This window comes from Macaca nemestrina, chromosome X, assembly GCF_043159975.1.
Source record: "Macaca nemestrina isolate mMacNem1 chromosome X, mMacNem.hap1, whole genome shotgun sequence".
NCBI lineage: Eukaryota > Metazoa > Chordata > Mammalia > Primates > Cercopithecidae > Macaca > Macaca nemestrina.
The window spans coordinates 43,513,026-43,537,360 of record NC_092145.1 but is presented as its reverse complement, the minus strand read 5'-3'; the positions used below and the strand labels follow the sequence as shown (position 1 = coordinate 43,537,360).

Sequence of the window (24,335 nt, the reverse complement as noted above, 5' to 3'; positions counted from 1 at the left end):
CTGAAATGCTGTTGCAATTTTGGGTGCCTGTTTCTACTTTCTTTCCATTTTGGAATGGGAGTAATTTCATCAATAAATTAATTAGATCAGTATTATCCCATAGTCCTTACTTTCCACTAGGTTCAGGAAAGAAAACTTCTCAATGTGTTTTGAGGTGAGCAAGCTGATCATAGATCAAATTACCAGATGTTGGGGCTAAAGCTAGGCAATGGGGCCCAACATAATTTATAACTCATTTTTCCCCCCTTTTTTCTTTCATCAAGTAGAAGTGTTGTAAAATTTTACCTGATGACATGGATGTTTCTTCAGCCTTGAAATAAAGAAAATAGTAAAAGGTGTGGTTGTGGTCTAGGGCAGCACTTTCTCAGACTTTAAAGTACATGTGAGCCGGGCGCGGTGGCTCACGCCTGTAATCCCAGCACTTTGGGAGGCCGAGGTGGGCGGATCACAAGGTCAGGAGATCCAGACCACGGTGAAATCCCCTCTCTACTAAAAATACAAAAAATTAGCCGGGCGCGGTTGTGGGCGCCTGTAGTCCCAGCTACTCGGGAGGCTGAGGCAGGAGAATGGCGTGAACCCGGGAGGCGGAGCTTGCAGTGAGCCGAGATCGCGCCACTGCACTCCAGCCTGGGCGACAGAGCGAGACTCCGTCTCAAAAAAAAAAAAAAAAAATAAATAAATAAATAAATAAATAAAGTACATGTGAATTATCTGAAGATCATGTTAAAATTCAGATCTCAGGTGGCACCTGAGGTTCTGTGTGTCAAATAATCTCCCAGGTGGTACTGGTATTGCTGGTTTGGGGACCACAGTTCGAGTAGCAAGGACTTAGAAGATGGCCGTGTGCTGGAGACTCCAGTGCAATCTAATTATGCCTGGAGACTGCTGGTAGGGCTGCTTTTACCATGATGTGTGTGAATTCCCCCTTGGTTGTGAAATCAGTGTCCAAATAGAATGTAGACCTTGAACAAGAACTGAGTCACGTGGAGTAGCTATGAGAAATTAGCAGATTCATGTGTCCCTTAGTTATGGGAAAAGGTGCTTTGAATAGACTGATCAGCACTTGCTCTGCCTACCTTACTTGAGGCCTGTCCTGACTGATACTTGGCTTTGTCTCTAGAATAACTGACAGACAGCTTCTCTGTCCTGGAAGATATTAGATTAGCAAAAGCAAGCCCTAGGTGTACTGCCAATCTCACCATGGACCAGGCAATATTGAATGACCAGGGTCTGGGACAGAAGGAACTACATTTCTGAGACTCCCAAGAAAGGACTACCACACTGCATGGGGGTGGGCTGGGGGTACCCTAGCTCAGAGCTAGTCTGACTGCCTGTTCTAGTAGTTTATTTAAACAGGACTATCAGGCAGTCTGGCCATAGCTCCTGGTCCCTTTGACTCACCTAGAACCCAAGGCAATATCATCCATTCCACGACAGTTGGGGGAGGCCCCTGTACATGAAGGTCTGTCCTGACAATGTGCTGAGAAGCCAGGAGAAGCATAAAGAGGAAGGTCAAATAGGATGCTGTGTGGCAGATAAACTTGATAAAGGGTTTCTTGATGAACAGCCCAAGGTTGCTCCTGGGTGAGATCAGGTAGGCTATAGACAGCATGGGAAACAGGAACCCAATGGTCATGCAGGTTAGAAGCTTGACTACCCAGTGTTTCCGCCGCCATCCAGGGAAGCCGTCATACCACAGGGTGGCAAGCAACTGTTGGCAGTTGGGCTGAGCAACAAACTGGGAAAAGAAGAAAACAAGTTAGGCATCTGGAATGTCCAGGAGAAAGTCTACCATCATAATACCTCTCCTAGTTTACAGTCAGTTCTGGCAAGGGGTTGTATGGCCCATCCCCAGAAGAGGCCTGTTTTCTAGGTTCCTGTGAATGCATCTAACCCCAGAGATGGCTCTACATGTCAAAATATGAAACTAGATTTTCCTTAGTGTTCATTATTTTTTAATATATTAAAACAAAATCACTCTGTCTGGTTCGTGCTTTGGCATGCCTTCCTATTGTCCCTCCTACCCTGTCACAGTTGTGTTTCCTCAAACCTGGTTTTATATCAGAATCATCCAGGGAATATTAAAAAATCTAAATCCCCACGTCCTTCCACAGACTCACTAAATGAGACTCTGGGGTGGGGATGGAGGAGGTAGTAGAGCCTGGGTAGCTGTTTTACAAACTCTCCTGGGAACTTATATGCCTTTTAGCAGAGAACCATGGAGATAATTCATTTCAAATTGATTCACATCTGCTCACTCCCTTAGTCTACGTGAGGTCATCATCAATGTGCACTCTGTTTGGGCAAACATAAACTGGCAGGGAATAAACCCATGCCTGTAGCTAGGGTTTGAAATGAAAATGAGTTCCCTTTTATATTTTGTTTTATTATTCTTGATTTTGTTTTGAGCACCTCTTGGTTAGCTTGTAATGAATCAGGTTGCTACTGTGCCATCTATTTAACACCGTCTCTAGTCTAGACATGCAAAAGAGGAAAAAATATTGGGGGGCTGGCATTACACTATTGCATACTAACCCAGCTGGGATTTTACTCGAAGGCAATCTACAAAGTGTCAGTGATTAATAATTAAGGAATCATCAGCATTGCAAATCATTATCCAGCTGCTACTTCCTGGTGAGTGACTCAACAGGGAGCTCAACTGTCAACTATGATTTTAAATACTGCCTACATTTGACAATCCCAGCTTCCCATGGGACAGGTTAAACAGAGCTGCACCATTTAGCTTACTAGTACAAAGAAACCATTCTTCTTCTCCTTGAGCACATAGTTGGATTACATTACCCAGGCTCCCTTGCAGTGAGGTGTGGCCACATGACTAATTTCTCACTGTGGGAAATGCTGTGTGGCACTACTTGGCCTGGCCTATAGAAGTCTCCCATGTGTGCTCCTCCATGTTCTTTTCCTTTTCTGACTGACTGGGATGTGATAACCTGGCATGATCTAGGGGCTTCTGTCAGCCCCCGTCCCTCAATAACCGTGTTAGCAGAACTAGCCTGCTGAACAAGAATACCTGTTTTGGACTGTTACATCACGGAGAAAGTTCTGTTGTGTTAGAGCCATTATATATTTTGGGGTCTAGCCTGTCCTAATGAAGATTACTGGTATGAAACTACCAAAAATAAACTCTAAAATGTTTTCATCCTGTGATCTCATTTCCTCCAAACATATTCATGATCTCCATTATGTCCTCACACTTCCTTTCCACACATTCATACACAAAAAGACAAAATCCTATAGTCCCTTTCTACCTTTTTTTTTTTTTTTTTTTTTTGGCCATAGTAGCCTATGCCAAAGGCTGGGATGATGAAGTCCAAGAAAATACAGAAAAGTCAAACAATAAAGCAAGACCTTTGCAGCAGAAGAACTGCTGGGAGCTCACATTCTACTGAGGGAAACAGAAGCACAAAAGGAGAGTTACACAATTGTATAGTAAGGGCACCGAAAACGATATGACCATGTCATAATTGGAACACGAAGGAGGGACAAATCTGGATCGATTAGCGAAGGCTTCCTGGAGCAGGTGATACCTGCCTGGAGCATTAAAAGATGTGCAACAGTTGCCTAGGTGTGGGAGAGGAGAAGAAAAGAGAGTAAACAGCCAGAGCAGAGATGATCACATGACCAAGGCATAGAGGTGAAAAAGAGCCTGTCTTGTGTGTGGGGGGCTACAGTAGTCGGGGTGGCTGCAGCTTAAATTGCAAGGCTGTGAATGACAAGTGACCAGGCTGGAGAGGTAAACAGGGATTAGAGAAGATCAAGACGATGGTCTTTGGCCATTAAAAATAGTATGGACTCAGCTGGGCACGGTGGCTCATGCCTGTAGTCCTGGCGCTTTGAGAGGCTGAGGCGGGGAGATCGCTTGAGGCCAGGAATTCAAGACCAGTCTTGCCAACATGGTGAAACCCCGTCTCTACTAAAAATACAAAAATTGCGGGGCATGTTGGCGTGCACCTGTAATCCCAGCTACTCAGGTGGCTGAGGCAAGAGAATCGCTTGAACCCAGGAGGCAGAGGCTGCAGTGAGCAGAGATCGTGCCACTGCACTCCAGCCTGGGCAAAAGAGTGAGACCCTGTCTCAAATAATAATAATAATAATAATAATAGCCAAGGAGGGCAGATCACTTGAGGTCAGGAGTTTGAGGCCAGCCTGGCCAACATGATGAAATCCCGTTTCTACTAAAAATACAAAAATTAGCTGGGTGTAGTGGTGTGTGCCTGTAATCCCAGCTACTCGGGAGGGTGGGGCAGGAGAATCGCTTGAGCCCAGAAGGTGGAGGTTGCAGTGAGCCGAGATTGCGCCACTGCACACTGCACTCTAGGCTGGGCAACAGAGCAAGACTCCATCTCCAAAAATAAATAAATAAATAAATAACCATAGTATGGACTATTTTAAGAGCAATGAGAAGCCATAAGTAGTGTGAGTGTGTGTATGTGTGTGTGTGTGTGTGTGTAGAGTAGTATAATAAAGCAGTTACAACTGACTCTATTGTTTACTAACAGTGTAACTGAACAAGTTCTACTCTGTTTTAATGTCTTCCTCTAAAGAATGGAGATGATAATATCTACCTTATAGGGTTGGTGTGAGGATTAAGATCAGTTACTACATACAGAGTGCTTAGAACTATGCCTGGCACATAGTAAAGGCTCATTAAATCTTAGCTACATATATTATTATGCATGTAAGAAAATTAGATTTAGATGTTGAAAAGATCCTTCTGGTTACTGGGTGGAGGATAGATTAGAAGCAGAGGGCGGTCAAAACTAGAGGCAGAAAGATTAGTTAGAAAACTGTTGCCAGTCTTGAACAAAATGATGGTGACTTAGACTAAGGAAATGGTAGTGGAAATGGAGAGACGTGGTCAGATTTGAAACGCAGTGAGGAGGTAGAATTGGCAGGATGTGCTGATGGATGGGGAATGGAGTAATGGATGGGGTGCAGGAGGTAAAGGGGAGGGAGGCTTCTCATTCAGGTGAATTGGTGATGGTAGTGCCATTAACTGAGAGAGGGAACACTGAAGATGAAACAGGTTTATGGAAGTGCATACATTTTAAATCTGTCAAACTAGATTTGTCTATGAGACATCTAAATGGAGATATCCAGATTGACATCAAATACTGATGTTATTTGGCAGGGATTGGTAAATTTTTCTGTAAAGGGCCACATAGTACTTTAGGCTTTGCAGGCCACACTGTCACTGGTGCAGCTACCTAACTCAGCTGTTGCAGTGCAAACTCAGCCATAGACAATATGTACATGAATGAGCTTAACTGTGTGCCAATAAAACTTTATTCACACAAACAGGCAGCAAATTGTAGTTTGCCAATCTCTGTCCTATGCTACTGCATCAGCCTGAACCAAACAGACATTTAGAGCTCTTCAGTAATGGTCTTGATGACCTCATGTGACTTCCCCTTATGTATTCCCAAGAACTCCAACCCCAGAAATCACTTTCTGCAAAGGAACAAATGCAGAAGTGAAGCTTCTTTTAATAGTGGATATACCATCCAACCTTTATCTTCAATGCCTCTGCTCTGATTTTCAATTTGGCTCAAGCCGGGCAATTTTAAAGTTGGACAGGTTTTTATCTTCTATTTTTATATCTGACAGAAGTAGTGTAGGGTGGTGTGGATTCTGGCAGAACAAACTGCAATTAGAATATGATAAAGGAAATTTTTATTAAGCCACCATGTAGTATCTCATCTAAACACAGTTGTGAGCTTTGAAAGCACAATCCTGATTCTGCTTGCACACTGCAGTTCGCATTTGACCGGTTATGTAATCAATCTCTAGTCAATTCTAAGAACGCCTCCGAAAGAAGAACGGCAAGAAAAACCGCAGCGTGTGTACCCACTAGATGCCTCACTGCACAAAAAGCCAAAGTGTCCAGAGCCTGGAGCAGTAGTTTTTTTATTTTAATGAAGTCCAATTTGTAGTTTTTGTTGTTGTAAGGAATTAAGGAAAGAGGAGAGAAACAAGAAGGTCGGCTCCACAGTCAACAGGTTTATTTTCAACCTGGGAGGGACGTCTGACCGAGTTAGGCCAGAAGCCGCAATCTCTTACAGACTAAGAGTTTTTAAGGATTCAGGGTGGGAGAGTTTATCAGAGGCTTGGACTGCTTCTGTGTTTCTTTGTTGTGCTTATCTGGGAGGGAGAGTTGTATGTCTGTTCCCCTACATCTTTCTGCGGCTGCAGGCATATCCCTGGAGTCTGCTTTTAGCTTCCCTATCTTAGTGTACCTGAAGGGAAAGGAATGCGCTTATTAAGGCCTACTGTTTTACTGGGGCCCATTGTATGAGGGTGAAGTTTGGCAGTTCCCCAAGAGACTTTCCCCTGCTTTGCTCTGTGCCCCAGCCATCTTATCTGTGTTTTACTGTCTGCTCTTTTCTGGCTGCTTGTCGTTAGAAAAGAAGTGATTTCCTTGAAATGCATGAAGCTGGAAAGGCAGCTGGAACTTAAAGTGGCGGTGTTTGTCTGAGATGATGGTGGTCCTGCTCTGTCATTCCAGACCCTATAGTTATAAAAGGACAAGGGGCGACGTGTTCTTTCTGGCTACTTCCTGCTGATGCTGAGGCAGATAGGTTTTTGGTCTTGGATTGACTGCAGGAGCAACACCGTTTGTAGATGTTTTTGGATAGTTGTCTGTGAAATGGCCATGATTCTGTTGGCTTTTATGATTTCCAGCTTAAGATTTTTTTTTTTTTTTTTTTTTTTTTTTTTTTTTTTTTTTTTTTTTTACGTTGTTAGGACGTTTTTCTGGGCTGTTAGAGGTTGCTTTCTCAGCTTTTTATAGGCTTTGACTTGAGTGTGATGTATTGAGGAGTCAATTTCGGTAACAGATATAATTTAAACTTTAGAAGATAATAAAATTTATAATTTAAACTGTAGAAGATAATAAAAATTGAAAAACATTAGGCAAGACTAGAATTTAACAACAGGTGTGCTATAGGTTTTGAAACATAATTTTTACTTTTTGGTTTCCTATTTTTATTAAAAGACAAATTACAGTAGGACTGGTTTGCTTTATTATATTTGGCTTATTTGTATACAGTGCAGCAAGAATAATTACTTGCTACACAGGCCTTTTAAATCGGCTTTGATGGAACTCTGTTACATAGAAGGAATTTGAGATAAGACTTGTTAAAGCCAAACTCAGACATGGATTTGTACCATTAAATACCTATGAGTCGGGTGAATTCGTTTCTTCTTGAGGTTTTAAGATAACTTGGGGGTTCCTGGCCTGTCAGAAAGTGACATTCTTTACTTACTACAGATCAGAAACCCTGTACAGGGACTGTGTACACAAAATATGAGGCCAGTTTCCAAGGGTTTTATCGGCTCCATAAGTCAAGTTTGATTCCTTAAAGGAGAGCACACCGTTGCAGTCAAAGCCTTGGTAAAATAACCAGTTTTTTTTTTTAATTGTGTTCTGTTAGAAAATAAAATAGATTCTTATTGCACTGATGCAAACAAATATATCGTAATTTAAGTATACTTACAACTAGTTTTTTTTTTGTTTGTTTGTTTGAGACAGAGTCTCGCTCTGTCGCCTAGGCTGGAGTGCAGTGGTGAGATCTCAGCTCACTGCAAGCTCCGCCTCCTGGGTTTACGCCATTCTCCTGCCTCAGCCTCCCAAATAGCTGGGACCACAGGCGCCTGCCACCACGCCTGGCTAATTTTTTTTTTTTTTTTTTTGTATTTTTAGTAGAGACGCGGTCTCACTGTGTTAGCCAGGATGGTCTTGATCTCCTGACCTCATGATTCGCCCGCCTCAGCCTCCCAAAGTGCTGGGATTACAGGTGTGAGCCACCGTGCCGGGCCTACTTATAACTAGTTTTTAAATTCTAGAGGAACTAGGCAGAGAGAAACAAACATGCTTTAAATTCTATTCACAGGAGTATACTTTACGTAGTTGTTAAAGGCTGTAGCTAGCTTAAGACAAGTTTTCTTGACTCTGAAAAATAAGATAAAGATTAGCAGTGTTCTAAGTAAAAGGTAAACATTTGTTTTTGTTTTTTATTAGTTTATTCCATTTTATTAACCTTTGTTTTGCTTGATATTTATAAACATTTTAGCTTTTTATGAGTTCTGTGTGTTTTGTTGTTGTTATGAGTAACCCACATTTGAGAGCACTTGTTAAAGTTCCACAGCTTGAATATAAACAATATTTTGAAGAGAATTAAAACAAAATAACAATAGTCTGTAAATAACAAAATGTCCAGTTTGGATACGGATAGAAACACAATTGACAAAGAAATTTGGTTATTTTTGTGGTTTACAATAACCCAACATAACAACTTTAATTGTGATTAATAGCACATATTCAGACATAAGAACCTTAGACATTCCATACAGTTTTGGAACATATTCCCTAAAATATAATGTATTAGACATTATTTTGGCAATTTTATGTTGCCAAATAATCCTGGTTACCTCTTTGGGTGGTTCAGGGGTCCTGTGCAGCACCCAAAAGCCAGGGGTTAGGAAAAACAACCTTGAAAGTAAAGTTTGATTTTGAGAAGGCTGTTAAATACGTTTAAAATTTAAAACCTTTGATATTATGAAATAGAACTTCAGATTATCATAAGTTGTTTTTCCGTTTGTTTGTTTTGTTTTGTTTTGCCAAAATGATGAGATAACAATCTGGAAAACCAAAAACCATTTATGAACATTTTCAATTATATGAAAATTGTATTTAAGAGAGAAAGTTAAATTTTACCCTTGCCTTAGTTTGCTATTAATGTTAACCTTAATTTTAATGAAACCTTATAGATAATTTTGTTTAATTTTAACCAGTTTGACCATGAAGTAAGATTTTTACATACCCGTTATAACCCTTGACAAGTTTTGCTAAAGAGTAGATTAGCATTTTAAGAAAACTTTGTGGTGCTTTTATTTTAGTGTTTAATTTACAGAAAAGAAATATAATATTCTTTTGAGTTTAGTTAATATGTTTACACACACAGTTTTATTTGCAGGATTAGTTTTTATAGTGTCTATATAATTTGCTTAAACCATCCACTTTATTTTATTTAATTTTAAGACAATTTTTTAAGCAAAATGTACATTTTTATGCCTTCTTATAATTTTTAAGAAAACCACTTTTTAGTGTTTTTGTATACCTTGCATGCAAATTCATGTTTAGCCGTTTTAATTACAGGTTATAATGGTAACTTTTAGCAACTTTTAACTTTAATGTAAAACCTGTCAATTTTTTTTGTGACTTGAAGCTAAAAATAATGACTCATTTTGTAATTGGGTGAAGTAGTGCTGAAATATAATGCTTTTTTCTTTCGATTTTAAATACTTGGGTAAAATCGGAAGGTAAGTGCTTAGGTAGAAATAAGTAACTACTGAACCAGTGGGAGAAAAGTTTAGTTGGGCAATACTCTTTATGATACTGACAGGGGAAGGCTTATTAGTTCCAAAAGTGCAGGCTTTATTTTTGTAGTCACAGAGTAGTCTGAAGGCAAGGCTTACCCAGCTCCTGGCTCCCACATGAACATTATTTATTTAGTATGCCAGATTTTTTTCAAGGTGCACTAGTCACTGAGGATATTTTTACTGGTGGGAACTGAGATTTTCTAGACGCGTAAATTAACTGCTAATGCTGGTTTATTTTAGGGGCATGTTCATTGAAACAGTATTCTTACTTAGCTTGAATTCTAAATTTTGTTCCCTTATCTCGTTAAAGTGATGCATATGTTTGTACAATGAAGACAACTTTTTTTTTTTTTTTTGGCGTTTTTAGGTTAGAGCTTCTGCATGGGAATTATACTTTGACACAGAAAATTAGGTCTGTAAGTGAAATATAATAAAGTGCTCTGGAAAGAATGAGACTCTGCCTTACATTCTCAAGAGAAAAATATACGGCACTAAGGCCTGGTTCTTTCTTCCCTTACTGTTTTGTCATTTTCCCCAGCTTTGGGAACTAAAATCTCTTTGCTTTAAGCTGAAATTATAAACTGAAACATTATAAATGCTGAAAATTATAAATTGTGTTTTGTTATAAAGGCAAAGTAATAATACTTCTATGTATATTGTATGTATGTGTATATGTATAGGGTTATATAGTATAACAACTCGAATCCATGGTTGGTTTTGACTGAACCTACATAGATACTAATCTGACAGACTTACTGTTGTCACATCTAAGAAATCATTGCCCAATCCAAGGTCACAAAGACTCACACCATTGTTTTCTTCTCAGAGTTTGATAGCTTTAGCTTTTATATTTAGGTATTTAATCCGTTTTGAATTAATGTTTGCATATTTTGTGAGGTAGAGGCCCAACTGCATTCGTTTGCATGTGGATATCCATTAGTCCCAGCACTATTTTTTGAAAACACTACTATCTCCCCATTATATTGTTTTGACACCCTTGCTGAAAATCAGTTAACCATAAAGGTAAGAACAATTTGGAGAATATTACCATTTTAACAATATGAAGTCTTCTAGTCCACGAACATGGAATATCTTTCCACTTATGTAGATCTTCTTTAGTTTCTTTGAACAATGTTTTATTGTTTTTTTCAGTGTACAAGTCTTACACTTCTTTTGTTAAATTTATTCCTAAGTATTTTATTGTTTTTAATGCTATTGTAAATTGAATCATTTTCTTAATTTCATTTTTGGATTGTTCATTGCTAGTGTATAGAAACTGTCAAAAGACAAAATCTCAACAAATTTAGTTATAGATCTAATTGGCTTTTTTCATGATGTATGAATCAGGGAAGCCTCCATTCTACAAAATAGAATGAGACATTCCATTCTACTAGGCAATAGCAGAACAGTGGGTTTTGTAAGGTGGGAAAAAGGAAACAGAACAATAGGAAAACGAATATTGGTTAACATCAGGTTACTTTTTTCGGCAAGGGTTAAAACAGAGGCATCTTCCATATTACATGGACTCAGGTGGAGTAGAATCTCCTATTTTCAGGAAAAACTGGTCTGTTTGGGGATGTATCTGCTTTCTTAAAGTTTCAGTTTGATTATATGGCATTAACACGTGATTCCATTTTGGTTTGATCTGGTCTGTGGGGGCCTAGTATGGGACCTCAGTCCAAAACAATGGCCTTCCATAATTTTTGTTGAACAAAACACAATTGATTTTGTATGTTATCTTGCAACCTTGCCCAACTCACTTATCAGCCCTAATAATTTTTGTTGTTGATACCTTAGGGTTTTCTCTGTACAAGGTCATGTCATCAGTGAATAGAGACAATTTTAATTCATCCTTTCCAAACTGGAAGTCTATTATTTCTTTTTCTTACCTAATTGACTTGGCTAGAATCTTTAGTATGATGATGAATAAAAGTGCTGTCACTGGACATCCCTGTTTTTTTCCTGATGTTAGAAGAAAAGCTTTCAAGTTTCCTATTAAGTGTGATGTTAGCTATGGGTTTTTAATAGATGGCCTTTATCAGGCTGTAGAAATTCTCTTTTATTCACAGTTTTCCATTTGTTTTTATCATGTAAGTTTGTTGAATTTTGATAAATGTTTCTTCTGTGTCAAATGAAATGATCATGCATGGTTTTGTCTTTCCTTTCATTAATGTAATGTATTACGTTGATTGATTTTTGTTATGTTGAACCACCCTCATATTCCTGGGATAAATTCTACTCGGTCATGGTGTCTAATTCTTTTTATATGTTGCTGGATTTAGATTGCTTTTTGTTTAGCCTATTGTTTGACCCAATTGTTATCTACTGCCTCAGGCAGCCTTCATATTAAACAACTGTTGCTGATTTTTTTAAACAAATGCCTCCAGGAAAAGAACTATTGGTACTGAGTCAGATCATATGAATACCAGTCCTGGGAATTGGGCTTTTTAATGAAGTTGCTTGACAGGTCATATAATGACAGTTCTCTGGGGATGGGTCTATCTGGGATGCTCCAAAACCAGTGTGCTCCCCTCCAGTGGGTGCCAGGCTGCTGCTTTTTATAGCTACTATGGTTCCAAGGCTGTTGGTTTTCTTTTCTATATATATATATTTTTTTTGAGATGGAGTCTCACTCTGTCGCCCAGGCTGGAGTGCAGTGGCACGATCTTGGCTCACTGCAAGCTCTGCCTCCCAGGTTCACGCCATTCTCCTGCCTCATCCTCCCGAGTAGCTGGGACTACAGGCACCTGCCACCACGCCTGGCTAATTTTTTGTATTTTTAGTAGAGACAGGGTTTCACCATGTTAGCCAGAATGGTCTCCATCTCTTGACCTAGTGATCCGCCCGCCTCGGCCTCCCAAAGTGCTGGGAATACAGGCGTGAGCCACTGAGCCCGGCCTGGCTGTTGGTTTTCAAAGCTGCTGTTGAGCTGGGTAAAGGAAGATCGGAATTGGGCAAATTAAAATATCATAAAACTTGCTTTTCTTACCAAAACTTAGCTATTTTACTTGAGTAAATGCTCCTCTGATCGTTGTAAACTTTTGGTTAATTTCCAGAATTGTGAAAAAGTTAATTTAAAAAAATTTCCAATGTCTCGTAGCTTTTGTGGAAGAGTAGATTTTCAGAACTCTGCCATTCTGGAAGTACTTTCCCTTGTGACTTTTTTATTTTTATTTATTTTTTATTTTTATTTTTTAATTTATTTATTATTATTATACTTTAAGTTCTAGGGTACATGTGCATAATGTGCAGGTTTGTTACATATGTATACTTGTGCCATGTTGGTGTGCTGCACCCATCAACTCGTCAGCACCCATCAACTCGTCATTTACACAAGGTATAACTCCCAATGCAATCCCTCCCCCCTCCCCCTCCCCATGATAGGCCCCGGTGTGTGATGTTCCCCTTCCCGAGTCCAAGTGATCTCATTGTTCAGTTCCCACCTATGAGTGAGAACATGCGGTGTTTGGTTTTCTGTTCTTGTGATAGTTTGCTAAGAATGATGGTTTCCAGCTGCATCCATGTCCCTACAAAGGACACAAACTCATCCTTTTTTATGGCTGCATAGTATTCCATGGTGTGTATGTGCCACATTTTCTTAATCCAATCTGTCACTGATGGACATTTGGGTTGATTCCAAGTCTTTGCTATTGTGAATAGTGCCGCAATAAACATACGTGTGCATGTGTCTTTAGAGCAGCATAATTTATAATCCTTTGGGTATATACCCAGTAATGGGATGGCTGGGTCATATGGTACATCTAGTTCTAGATCCTTGAGGAATCGCCATACTGTTTTCCATAATGGTTGAACTAGTTTACAATCCCACCAACAGTGTAAAAGTGTTCCTATTTCTCCACATCCTCTCCAGCACCTGTTGTTGTGACTTTTTAACTTTTTATGGGAGGCTATGTTGTTCCATTTGTGTGTGGGTTAGTGCAAATGATAGCCCTTGCTCAATTAATTCCCTTCCTCAGGGGCTTAAAAAGTTTAAGGAATATAGCTTCTTCTTCTTCTTTTTTTTTTTTTTTTTTTGAGACAGTCTTACTCTGTTGCCCAGACTGGAGTGTAGTGGCACGATCTCAGCTCACTACAATCTCCGCCTCCCTGGCTCAAGCAATTCTCATGCCTCAGCCTCCCGAGTAGCTGCGATTACAGGTGCGTGCCACCACACCCAGGTAATTTTTGTATTTTTAGTAGAGAGGGGGTTTCACCATGTTATCCCCCTAGCCTGGTCTTGAACTCCTGGGCTCAAGCAATCTGTGCACCTAGACCTGCCAAAGTGCTGAGATTACTGGCATGAGTCACTGTGCCTGGCCTCTAGCAGCTTCTTCTTCTTTATATTTTTATTTATTTATTTTTTTATTTGGAGTCTCACTCTGTCACCAGGCTGGAGTGCAGTGGCATGATATCTGCTCATTGTAGCCTCCGCCTCCTGGGTTCAAGCGATTCTCCCACCTCAGTCTCTCGAGTAGCTGGGACTACAGGTGTGCACCACCACGCCCGGCTAATTTTTTGTATTTTTAGTAGAGACGGGGTTTCACCATGTTGGCCAGGATGGTCTTGATCTCTTGACCTCGTGATCTGCCCACCTCAGCCTCCCAAAGTGCTGGGATTACAAGCGTGAGCCACCGCGCCCGGCCAGCTTCTTAAAAACCATAAGACTGAGTGTTGGTCAAGGACTAGGAGCTTGTCTTTTTCTTCATTATATTCCCAACGTTTTGCAAAATGCCTGGTACAAGATGGATGCTGAATAGATATTTGTTGAATGAGTGATTGAGTAAATAGCTTTGTGCTGGATAAATCTTAGTGGAATACTCTCTTCCCAAAGTCTTCTTTTCTTAGTGTGTGAAGAGAGTCTAGTAGCTAAGACAAGTCTCCTGGGAATTGCAATTAGGAACTACGGTTAACATCGGAAGATTAAATATCAAAGATTGAGCTCTTATAATGCCAGAAACTGTACTGGATTTTTTATATGCATCATCTCACATCAATGCTAATGGCAGATATAGAATTATATCATTTTGCAGTTGACAGGACAGAGCCCAATGTCACATTTCTTGGTAAGTGGTGGAGTCAGGACTGGAGAACTAGCTTGGTTGATTCCATAGACCAAGTTTTTAAACACTGCACTCTCTGACAATCCATGGATGGTATGATCGGAGGCATGCAGAAAGCTAAATTTCCCAGTATCTTCCCCATTGGCCTTGCCGCCAGTGATTGAAATGCCCACATCATTTACTGCTTTGGATTAAAGCATTGAAACTATATTCATGTTTGTAGGAAGTGGTAATATACAAAACTATCAACTACCTTTACAGCTTATAGTGGGTATATCATATTAGCCAGTTAAGGGACCTGAAGGCTAGCAAAGCCCAGAAGTGATGGGGACCGCCCCAGGCCAGATCTGTATGGAATCCCCCTGTTTAATCTGTCTAAATCTTTTCTTCACAAATGAGCTAGGACCCTCACTGCAGTTATTGGGTATTTTCCCTCTGCAATGCTTCAATTCTCCAATACTCCCAGACAAGGGCTGAACATTATTGTATTTTCTCCTTACTGCACACAACTTTTGGAAAAGCCCTGGCTTTCTTTGACATAAAGCTGTGTTGTCAATGGAGGGACCCAATGGCTCTCGGCCCCTCCTAGGAATATTTCTTGATAGGAATAATGTCAGGTTCTACTGGAAAGAGACCACCCCTCTCCCAGAAAACTAGCAAAATAGCTTTGATTTCACTGCAGCAGAGTTCTGAATTTTTCCATTCAGTGAAGACAATTATCTTCCCAGCCCCTCACCAGTCTATTGTATGTGACTTTTGTTTCTACAGCTGTCTAAAGGATCAATAGGATTTAATGCCTGATTCACATGCTTAACTCAAGGCAGAATAGAATTTGACTTGCTTACCGCAAGGGAAGTGCAAGATTAATGTGATTCGGTTTAGGCCTTTCAACAAGTATTTTGGAGTACCTGCTCTGTGCCCAGCTCCGTGTGGCCTGTGGGAGAGGGTCATCACAAGAGAGACCAGCCATGATTCTGGCCTGCAGGAGCTCTTTTGAAGGGATACTAGCCTAACTCATATGAAACAAGTAACAGGACAATAATGTTTGTGTTCAGATGCCCACATAAATGGTACAGATGGTAAACATGTCAGGTTCCCAGATGGTTGGCTCTCACAGAGTGGTTAAGGCCACTCCTCTCCAAATCAGGAGATTGTTTTGCCAAGTAAGAACATGAGAAAAGCCCACATCCCTTTGATCTCCTGTTACCACCACTTTATAAAAGAAAGGATGGAATGAAGGACAGTCATTCAATCTGGATCTATTTAACTTTAGGAAAAGCTCACTGCTTTGTCATGAGCCACACTTTGGTATCTTAAAGCATTCAGAGATGGAAAAAATCAGCAGGCACTAGGTCCTAAGAAAAGGCTGCAGTGAATAATGAAATCAGAAAATCACTTCCTTCTGGAAGCCTTCCCTGATTGCTTCAGCCAGAGGTGTGACCTCTCTCTCCTGGAGCCCATACCACTTTGCTTTTTTCTTGTGGTACCTCTCAGAGCCTACTTTGTGTTACATGTACTTCTATGTAGAATCAGTGACTCAGCCTTCTTAGTAGATGGTAAGCTTAGGAAGTGGAGGAACAGTTCTATATATGTCATTTCTTATCCCCAAAGTTCTTTGCAGGCATTTACTGTTTTTGTTAAAGTGAAAAAATTCTTCATTCCGTCCCAGCTAAAATTTACACCTGAATGTTTAACTGCTTAGTGGGCATTTCTCCTCGGCTGCTAAAACATATTTCAAACACATAATCCACACAGAACTCTTCCCCCTGCCAGCCTCCCCAAACACACACACATACACACACACACACACACACACACACACACACACACACACACACACACACGTTTCTCTTTTCACCTTGCAGTCTGCCCTTAAATCATTTCTCTAGTAGAAGTCTTAATAGTCACAGATAAAATGTACACAGAACTTTCTAAGTTTGGGATACTTTTAAAAGCAGTTTATATGTATTAACAAACCTAGGAGGTTGGCACTATTATTATACCCATTTTACAGATGAGAAAACTGAGGCTCAGAGAGGTTAAATAGTAATAATAACAACATCTAACATTTGAGTGACTACTGGATGTCAAACATTGTATTTAAGTGCTCATTTAAGAATAGTGAGCTACAGATAGACCTCCCTGACAATTAATTGAGTCACCACTCCTTGAGGAGGCAATGGAAAAAAAGGGAAAGTCCCCTCATAGAAGCAGAGGATCTGGTCGTGGGGATGGGCTCTTGAGAAGTAAGCCAGGCTGTGAGGTAGAGAAAAGCCACAGCAGTAAGCTTCCAGTGGCTCCATTAGGAATGGACAATGGTCAGAGGAGAAATATCTCTGTTACCCTGCTCAGTCCACCCTGTTCCCTGCTGGGAAGGCTATCAGCAAGAAAAACATTAGGATAAAAACAAGTCAGTTTCACAGGTAAGCCACCTAACTGGTTATTTTCAGATTATTCTAAATTTTTAGGTGTGTACAAAAAAGTACAATAGGTGAGACTAAAAGGTCACCTTGACACATGTTTAATATTCAGAGGTTTATAAAGCAGTAAGGTCTGTGGTTCTCTAAAGTAATTGGCAGTGAGTTATGTTCCTATGTCTCCTAAAAGAAATCAGCTGACTTTGAGCTGGGAGACTTACAGCTGTGAACCTTCTTCCTTTAGTCCATTTAGAGGAAAAGAAAATTTGAAGGGTGAGAAGGAGTCATCCCCTATCCCAGAGGAAAAGGTGAGGATCAGGAAGAAACAGCAGTTACTGGCTATAGTAAGAACTGAGGTAAGGGCCTTCCTGGGTGGTTTGAAAAAGTCTACTGATCTTTTAAGAACTGCATCCTACTCCCTTCAGTGAATGGCTGCACATAGAAATGGGCACAATGTGTACTGTGTTAGATATCAGTTCTTCAGGAGATAGTCTGGTTGTGCGTAAGGATGTGTTTAAAAAGCCACCTCTACAGAAATGACCCTCGATAGAATAAGTTTTGTTTGTTTTGTAGTTGCCTATCAAGCTGGGCTCTGAAAAGGAGAAAAACACCCAAAAAGGAAATCAGTGGCAATGCAAAAGTTCCAAAGAGGAAGAAATGTTCAAGCACCTTTCTTCCCTCACCATTGTAGTGAGCTTGCTGAGTCATACTTTCATTAAGCAGTGCAGCTTTTTTTTTTTTTTTTGGTAAACCACTGCAGCAGACATTTGAGATCAAGAAATAGGTTTTGACAAAAGTTTAGGTCCAGATAATGATTGGAAATAGCCCCTACCTTTTACATGTACTCTCTGTCTAGCATAGTTTAATATTTAACCACTGAGATCACTAATCCATGGTGCGTTTTATTTTTAAAAAAGGAGATGTGTTCTTACCCAAGGATTACTGAGACATTTTGTTCTAAGCTGGCTCTGTTGTTGCAATTAGCTAGCAGACTTAGTTCCCAAGCTGGGCTGCCAATAGCAATGGCAACACAGGTGCAGACTCAGAAAATCAGTCAACTGGAAGCCCTATCTTTAATTTCAAACTAGGGCTAAGCCTCACTACTTAGAACTAAATAGAGGAACGTGAGGCTAGGTTGAAGGAGGAGGTTGAAAATTTTTTAAAGTATAATTTTCCATTTGCAAGTGCATACAGCCGTCAGAATTAGCCCAATGGAGTTTCCTGGCAGATGTTATAATTTTGTGTTGGCGGTGATGGACTCTAAAAAGAACTAGTGCAACAGAATTAAGACTAATGCAATGGCTTATTCTAGCCATGAGATGGCAGCAGAGGGTGGTAGGAACTCACTGCCTACTACAGAGGAGAGTTCTGGAAGTAAAGGAGAGTCTGTGTTGGAAAGCTTCTTACCAGGAAGGAAGAAAGTGACATAGCATGTCAGAGCAATTGAACAGGAGAGGCTGGAAACTCACTAAAGCCAAGTAAGAAATCACAGAAAGTGTGGTTAGGTCAGCTGTGAGCTGCAGTCCTACTAGTTTAAATCAGGACGCTAGAGGGGAAATACCTTGAAGAATAAATATATCAAAGCTAATGACCTATGAAAGAGAGCAGAGAGGAAATCTAATGAAAGCTCAAGAGGCAAGGCATTGTGATGGCATAATTCTTTGAGAGATTGTTGCTCTTTGGGAGCTGAGTCTCCATGAAGTACCAAGCCCAGTGCTGGGAGGATGCTATAGGTCCAGTGGTCCACAATCCCTTTTTCAAAACTCTTGGGGCCAGATTTGTTTTGGAATTCCAAATTTATCAGATTTTAGAACAGTTAATATGCCCTCTATGCCATATATTAGATAACACTCCCAGTGAGGTTTGAGGCAGCACCCATAATTAGAGTTCCAAAATTTAGCAAATAAAAATACAGGATGCTCAATTAAATTTGAATTTCAGCAAAACAGCAAAATTTTTTTTTTTCTATAACTAAATGCCCCTTATAATTTTGGGACATGCTTATACGAAGACATTATTCATTATTTATCTGAAATTTAAATTTAACTGTGTGCTATGTTTTATCTGGCAACCCTGCTATAATCAAGCACACTAAATTTTCAACAGTGAAACCTGGGAATGCTTAGACTCAATGGGATAAGTAAACACCATAAATTGCCTCCCATCAGTGCAGATCAGGTTTTGCCGCCATGTGAGAGGTTTGATAGGGAATTTATTTAAAAAAACTTTCAGTTTTCAGAACTTGGTGGGCTTTGTGATCATGTTATCTCCCCTGCCAGGTGAGTATTGCTCACCTGCCAGGTGGCTTTTGGAATTTTGGACCTGTAATTGTCCAATAAATGTTTTTTAAACTGTGAGATCCACAATGAGATGTGTTCATAGCTTCAATGTATCCAGTTTTTAAGGGTCAAGGTCCCTCCTCTTTTTTTCTTTCAAGACACAGGATGTGGTCAGGTACTGCAGATCGTGAAGGGGAGGGGTATGTGGAAGACAAAGTGAGGTATACCCAAGTAGTTTTTATATTTATAGGAAAGCTTGGCTGGAGTGTTTAATGACCTGCTGTCGGCTGCCCACTTCCTTTCAAATCTTCAGGATGAAATCAGAATGAAGGAGGTGGAGGAGACTTAACCCCTGGCTATAACAAATCACATATTTTGAAAATGTATGCTGCGTATTGAACTCTGACTCTGGCTTGGTCTCTCATTTGTGGAGTGAGACTTGGGGCAAGCTTTTGTGTTTGGTCTTTATCTGTGTAATGGTGGTGTTGCCTATGCCTGTCTTCCTCACAGGACTGCTGTGAAGATCAAATGCATTAGGGATGGGAAAGTGCTTTGAAACATTCTTAACACCAAATAGATGGAAGCAGGCATTTTCATGCAGTTTTAAAAAATCATAACAGGATAATGTGGTCTGCATGCCCAAAGATGTTTCTAATAAGGTAGTGTAGTAGGGTTAGGAGCTTGGCCTCTGCAGTCAGACAGACTGACCTGGGGTTCACATTCCAGTCCCACCACTCCCTGGCTGGATTACCTTGGGCAAGTTACTTAACCTCTCCAGCCCTCAGTTTCCTCATCAGCAAAATGAGGATTAGAATGGTAACTCACATCATGAGGTCATTATGAGGATTAAGAGAGTTAATTAAATGCCCGGCAACTAGGAAGCCAGTGTTATTATTTTTCATCATGGATTACTGTAAGAATTAAACAAGAAAGCACTCAATAAATGTTAGCTCTTTTCATCATTATGACTTACGAGATGTAGAATTGTCACTTCTGGATACGTAGTCTTTAAGTGGCTGTATATGTGATTTGACACACTCCATGTGCTATGGTGTGGACATGGTTTGTTTGTCCCCACCAAAACTAATTTTGAATTTGATCCCCAGTGTGGTGGTGTTGGGAGGTGGGGCCTAGTGAAAGGTGTTTGGGTCATGAGGGTGTATCCCTCATGAATGGCTGTTCTTGCAGGAATGAGTTCTCACTCCTATAAATCTGTATTAGTTCTTGCAGGGATGGATTTGTTTCCTTGAAAGTGAGTTGTAATAAGACCAGGATGCCCCTCAGGTTTTCCTTTCTTCACACCTGTCTGCTTTCACTTTGACCTTTTCTGCCATGTTGTGACACAGAACAAATGCCCTCTCCAGAAACCAGGACCATGCCCTTGAACTTCTCAGCCTGCAGAACTGTGAGCTAAATAAACTGCTATTCTTTATAAATTACCCAGCCTCAGGTATTCTTTTTTAGCAACACAGAATGAACTAGAATACCTAGTTGATGCCTAGACAGAGTTTGCATGCATCAGTACTGTTTCCATTATTTGTTCCTCTGGATGTTTTGAGGGTATGTTCTGTCATGCCAATTACTGGCTTAGAATTCTGGAAAGGAGACTGATAGTGGTGGTAGTAGGTGGTAGGGATGGTGAGGTAGGGGAGGAATAGTGTGTTGGAGAAGTACATCCAATTGCAGTCAGTACAGTCCTCGTTGTATAGTCAGATCCTATAAATAAGTCTAACAAATTCCAGAGTGAACAAACTGAATTTATACAAGACACATTTTAGAGGATTGGAGACAACTTGGTAGATAAAAGAGAGAATTTTTCATTGAGAAAGATTGGCAAGTCAGGATTGCAGGAAGTATGGCTTTTTCAGGGCTGACTGACAAGTTGAGGTATCTCAGGATATTTTTGAAAGCTGAGATGGAAGATTGCCTAAGCATGCTTTTGATTCAAAGCAAAAAACTTTCATTCAGAGGACATGAACAGACACTTCTCAAAAGAAGACCTACAAGTGGCCAATAAACATATAAAAAAACACTCAACCTCACTAATCATCAGAGAAATGAAAATCAAAGCCACAATGAAATACCATCTCATACCAGTCAGAATGGCGATTATTAAAAAGTCAAAAAGCAACAGATGTTGGTGAGGCTGTGGAGAGAAGAGAACACATACGCTGTTGGTGGGAATGCAAACTAGTTCAACCACTGTGGAAGGCAGTTTGGAGATTTCTTAAAGAACATAAAATAGAGCTACCATTTGATGAAGCAATCCCACTACTGGATGTATACACAAAGGAAAATAATTCATTCTATCAAAAAGATACCTATACCTAAAATAATTCATTCTATCAAAAAGATACGTATTCATGGCAGTGCTGTTCACAATAGCAAAGACATGGAATCAACCAAAGTGCCCATCAGCAGTGGACTGGATAAAGAAAATGTGATACATAGACACCATAAAATACTTTGCAGCCATAAAGATGAATGAAATGTCCTTTGCAGCAACATGGATGGAGCTGGAGGTGATTCCTAAGCAAACTAATGCAGGAACAGACAACCAAATACCACATGTTCTCACTTATGAGTGGGAGCTAAACATTGAATACGCATTAATGTAAAGATGGGAACAACAGACACTGGGAATCACTAGATAGGGGAGAAATAGGGGCTTAGGCTGAAGGACCACCTGTTGGGTATTATGGTTACTGCCTGGGTGATGGGATCATTGAGACCCCCAGCCTCAGCACTGAGCAATTTACCCATGTAACAAACCTACACGTGTGCCCTTCAATAAAATTTGAAGCCGGGCCTGGTGGCTCATGCCTATAATCCCAGCACTTTGGGAGGTTAAGGCAGGTGGATTGCCTGAGGTCAGGAGTTCGAGAGCAGCCTGGCCAACATAGTGAAACCCCGTCTCTACTAAAAATACAAAACATTAGCTGGGCGTGGTGGTGAGCACCTGTAATCCCAGCTACTAGGGAGGCTGAGACAGGAGAATCGCTCGAACCTGGGAGGTGGAGGTTGCAGTGAGCCAAGATCGCGCCATTTTGCTCCAGCCTGGGCGACAAGAGCAAAATTTTGTCTCTAAATCAATCAATAAATAAATAATTAAAATGTGAAATAAAAAAGCAAAAAAAACTTGCTCAAAATGGCTTTTACCAGGTTATTATTCAGGAACATGGCCTAAAGACACGAATGCATCTTGGCTCCTGTGTGCCTAATGTAACCAGCAACAGTATGTGCTGTTCTTCCCTGCCCCTCCAACCATCCACCACACTCCTACACCTTTCTTGCCCTCGCCACACATTCTGTCTTTCTCTGATAGAGAAAGGAAGGATCCTCAATGCTTGGAGGGCTTTTAAGAAGTCATTTTCCATCTGTTTCCAGGTAAGACCACCCCAAATGTAGCCAGTTCAATTAAGCCAGCAACATTCACTGAGCACCTACTCTGTGCCAGGCCCCATGCCAAGTACTTGGGACACAGGCATGACTTCAGTGGTCAGAATCTCATTCCTGAAGGGATCACCTAACAGATAATAACAAAATCAGATTCCTGTTCTACCATGATAGGGTTCCCAGTGCCTGACAAAAGCTATAATGAAGTCAAGAGACTTTCTTGCTAATGACTGAAACAGGAAACTAAACTCACAAGAGAACATGGTTCATGTAGCTGAAGGGAGACTCAAATTAGCTGGAATCCTGAGAGAGTAATTATTTCTGTGGAGTATCAAGACCGTAGGGGCCCAGGTAGCTTGATTTTAAAGAGAGTTGTAATTATTCTAATCCATGTCCTTTCTCCTTCCTTCTAGGGGCCAGCATGTGGTGGGCTTTTAATAATAATGACTTTCTGAGAAGTTGACTATGTGCCAAGCATGCCTTTAATCCTTAATCCTCATGATGACTCTATGAGGGTGGTATTGTTGCTGTTCTACCGATGAAGAAACTGAGACACAGCGAGACTAAATGTTGTGTCTAGTTAAGTGGTGAGAGCCAGGTTTTGAACCCAGGTCTATGTGAGTACACCACTAGTGCTCTAACTTGGGGTCATCAAACTATTAACCTGTGGGCTAAATCTAGCCCATTGCCTGCTTTTGTAAATGAAGTTTTATGGGAATACAGCCACATTCATTTGTTTATGTATTACCTGTGGTTGCTTTTGTGCAGAGTTGAGTAATTACAACAGAGACCGTATGGTCAACAGTGTCTAAAATATTTGCTATGGGCCCTGTATACAAAAGAGTTCTGGGTCCTGTTATAACCATAATACTACACAATCTCTGGTATGTAGGCATTGGAGTAAGACAGACCTGAGGTCCGATTCTGGCTTTGCCATTTATTAATTAATAGTATTCCTTTGGACAAGTTCTTTTACTTCTCTGTGCCTCCGTATCCTCCTCTGTAAAATGAGAATAATAATACTGCTTATAGGGTAGCTATGAGGATTAAATGAGCTACTATGCATGAAAAGTTCTTAGCATAGTTTTGGTTGCCTGGCACATAGTAAACTCTTAAAAATGGTAGTTAAATTACTTGGAGTAGTAATGAGAACAGATAGAATGTGGCTGTGTGCCTGGCACATAGTGAATGTTCACTTAAAAACCAAATACCTGTATTTGTCGTTTTCTTATTCTTGCTGACATTTCTAGTGCCTTGAGTTGTTGAAGAAAAGACTGAAGTTTAGGGCTAGAGGTAGAAGTATGAGGATTAGCAGGACAGGGCAGTGAACAGGGTGGTTTTGGCCTGGAGGGGAACTGACAGCAGAGGATTCACTCTAGTACAAGCCATTAAAAGCTTTAAGCCAGAACTATATATGACCACAGTGAAGTGTGTATGTGTGGGGCCCAGGAAGAAAATCTCCAGTTCTGTGATGTTTTTCTTTTTTCTTTCTTTCTTTTTTTTTTTTTTTTTTGGTGTCTTCAAAATCCTTCCCTTGTGTTACACTTCAATGGACTCTGATTCCATTCTTTGATTAATGTGATGTTTTCTTAAATATTGCAGTTTATGCTGACCTCCCCATTCTCCTAGTTCCTGCAGCAACTGTAGAAAAAATAGGACTGTCACATGTACTTCTTTGTTCTTAGTCGTGCTTGGTTGATGCCTCTGATTAGATCCTAAACTCCTTTAGGGTAGCAACTATGGCTGTTCACATCTCCCAGGTTGAGGGAGCGGGAGGCTGT

At 40.4% G+C, this 24,335-nt stretch overlaps 1 protein-coding gene across 2 annotated transcripts in view; it reads right to left on the bottom strand.

Annotated features, from left to right (window-relative positions):
- LOC105490484 (transient receptor potential cation channel subfamily C member 5) overlaps positions 1-24,335 on the bottom strand; it is a 327,334-nt gene that overhangs the window by 88,023 nt on the left and 214,976 nt on the right. For both annotated transcript variants that reach the window (XM_011756193.3, XM_024795644.2), the window contains one exon: positions 1,402-1,738. In XM_011756193.3, coding sequence (XP_011754495.1) covers positions 1,402-1,738 — 337 coding nt within the window. The remainder of the gene's footprint in view (positions 1-1,401; positions 1,739-24,335) is intronic.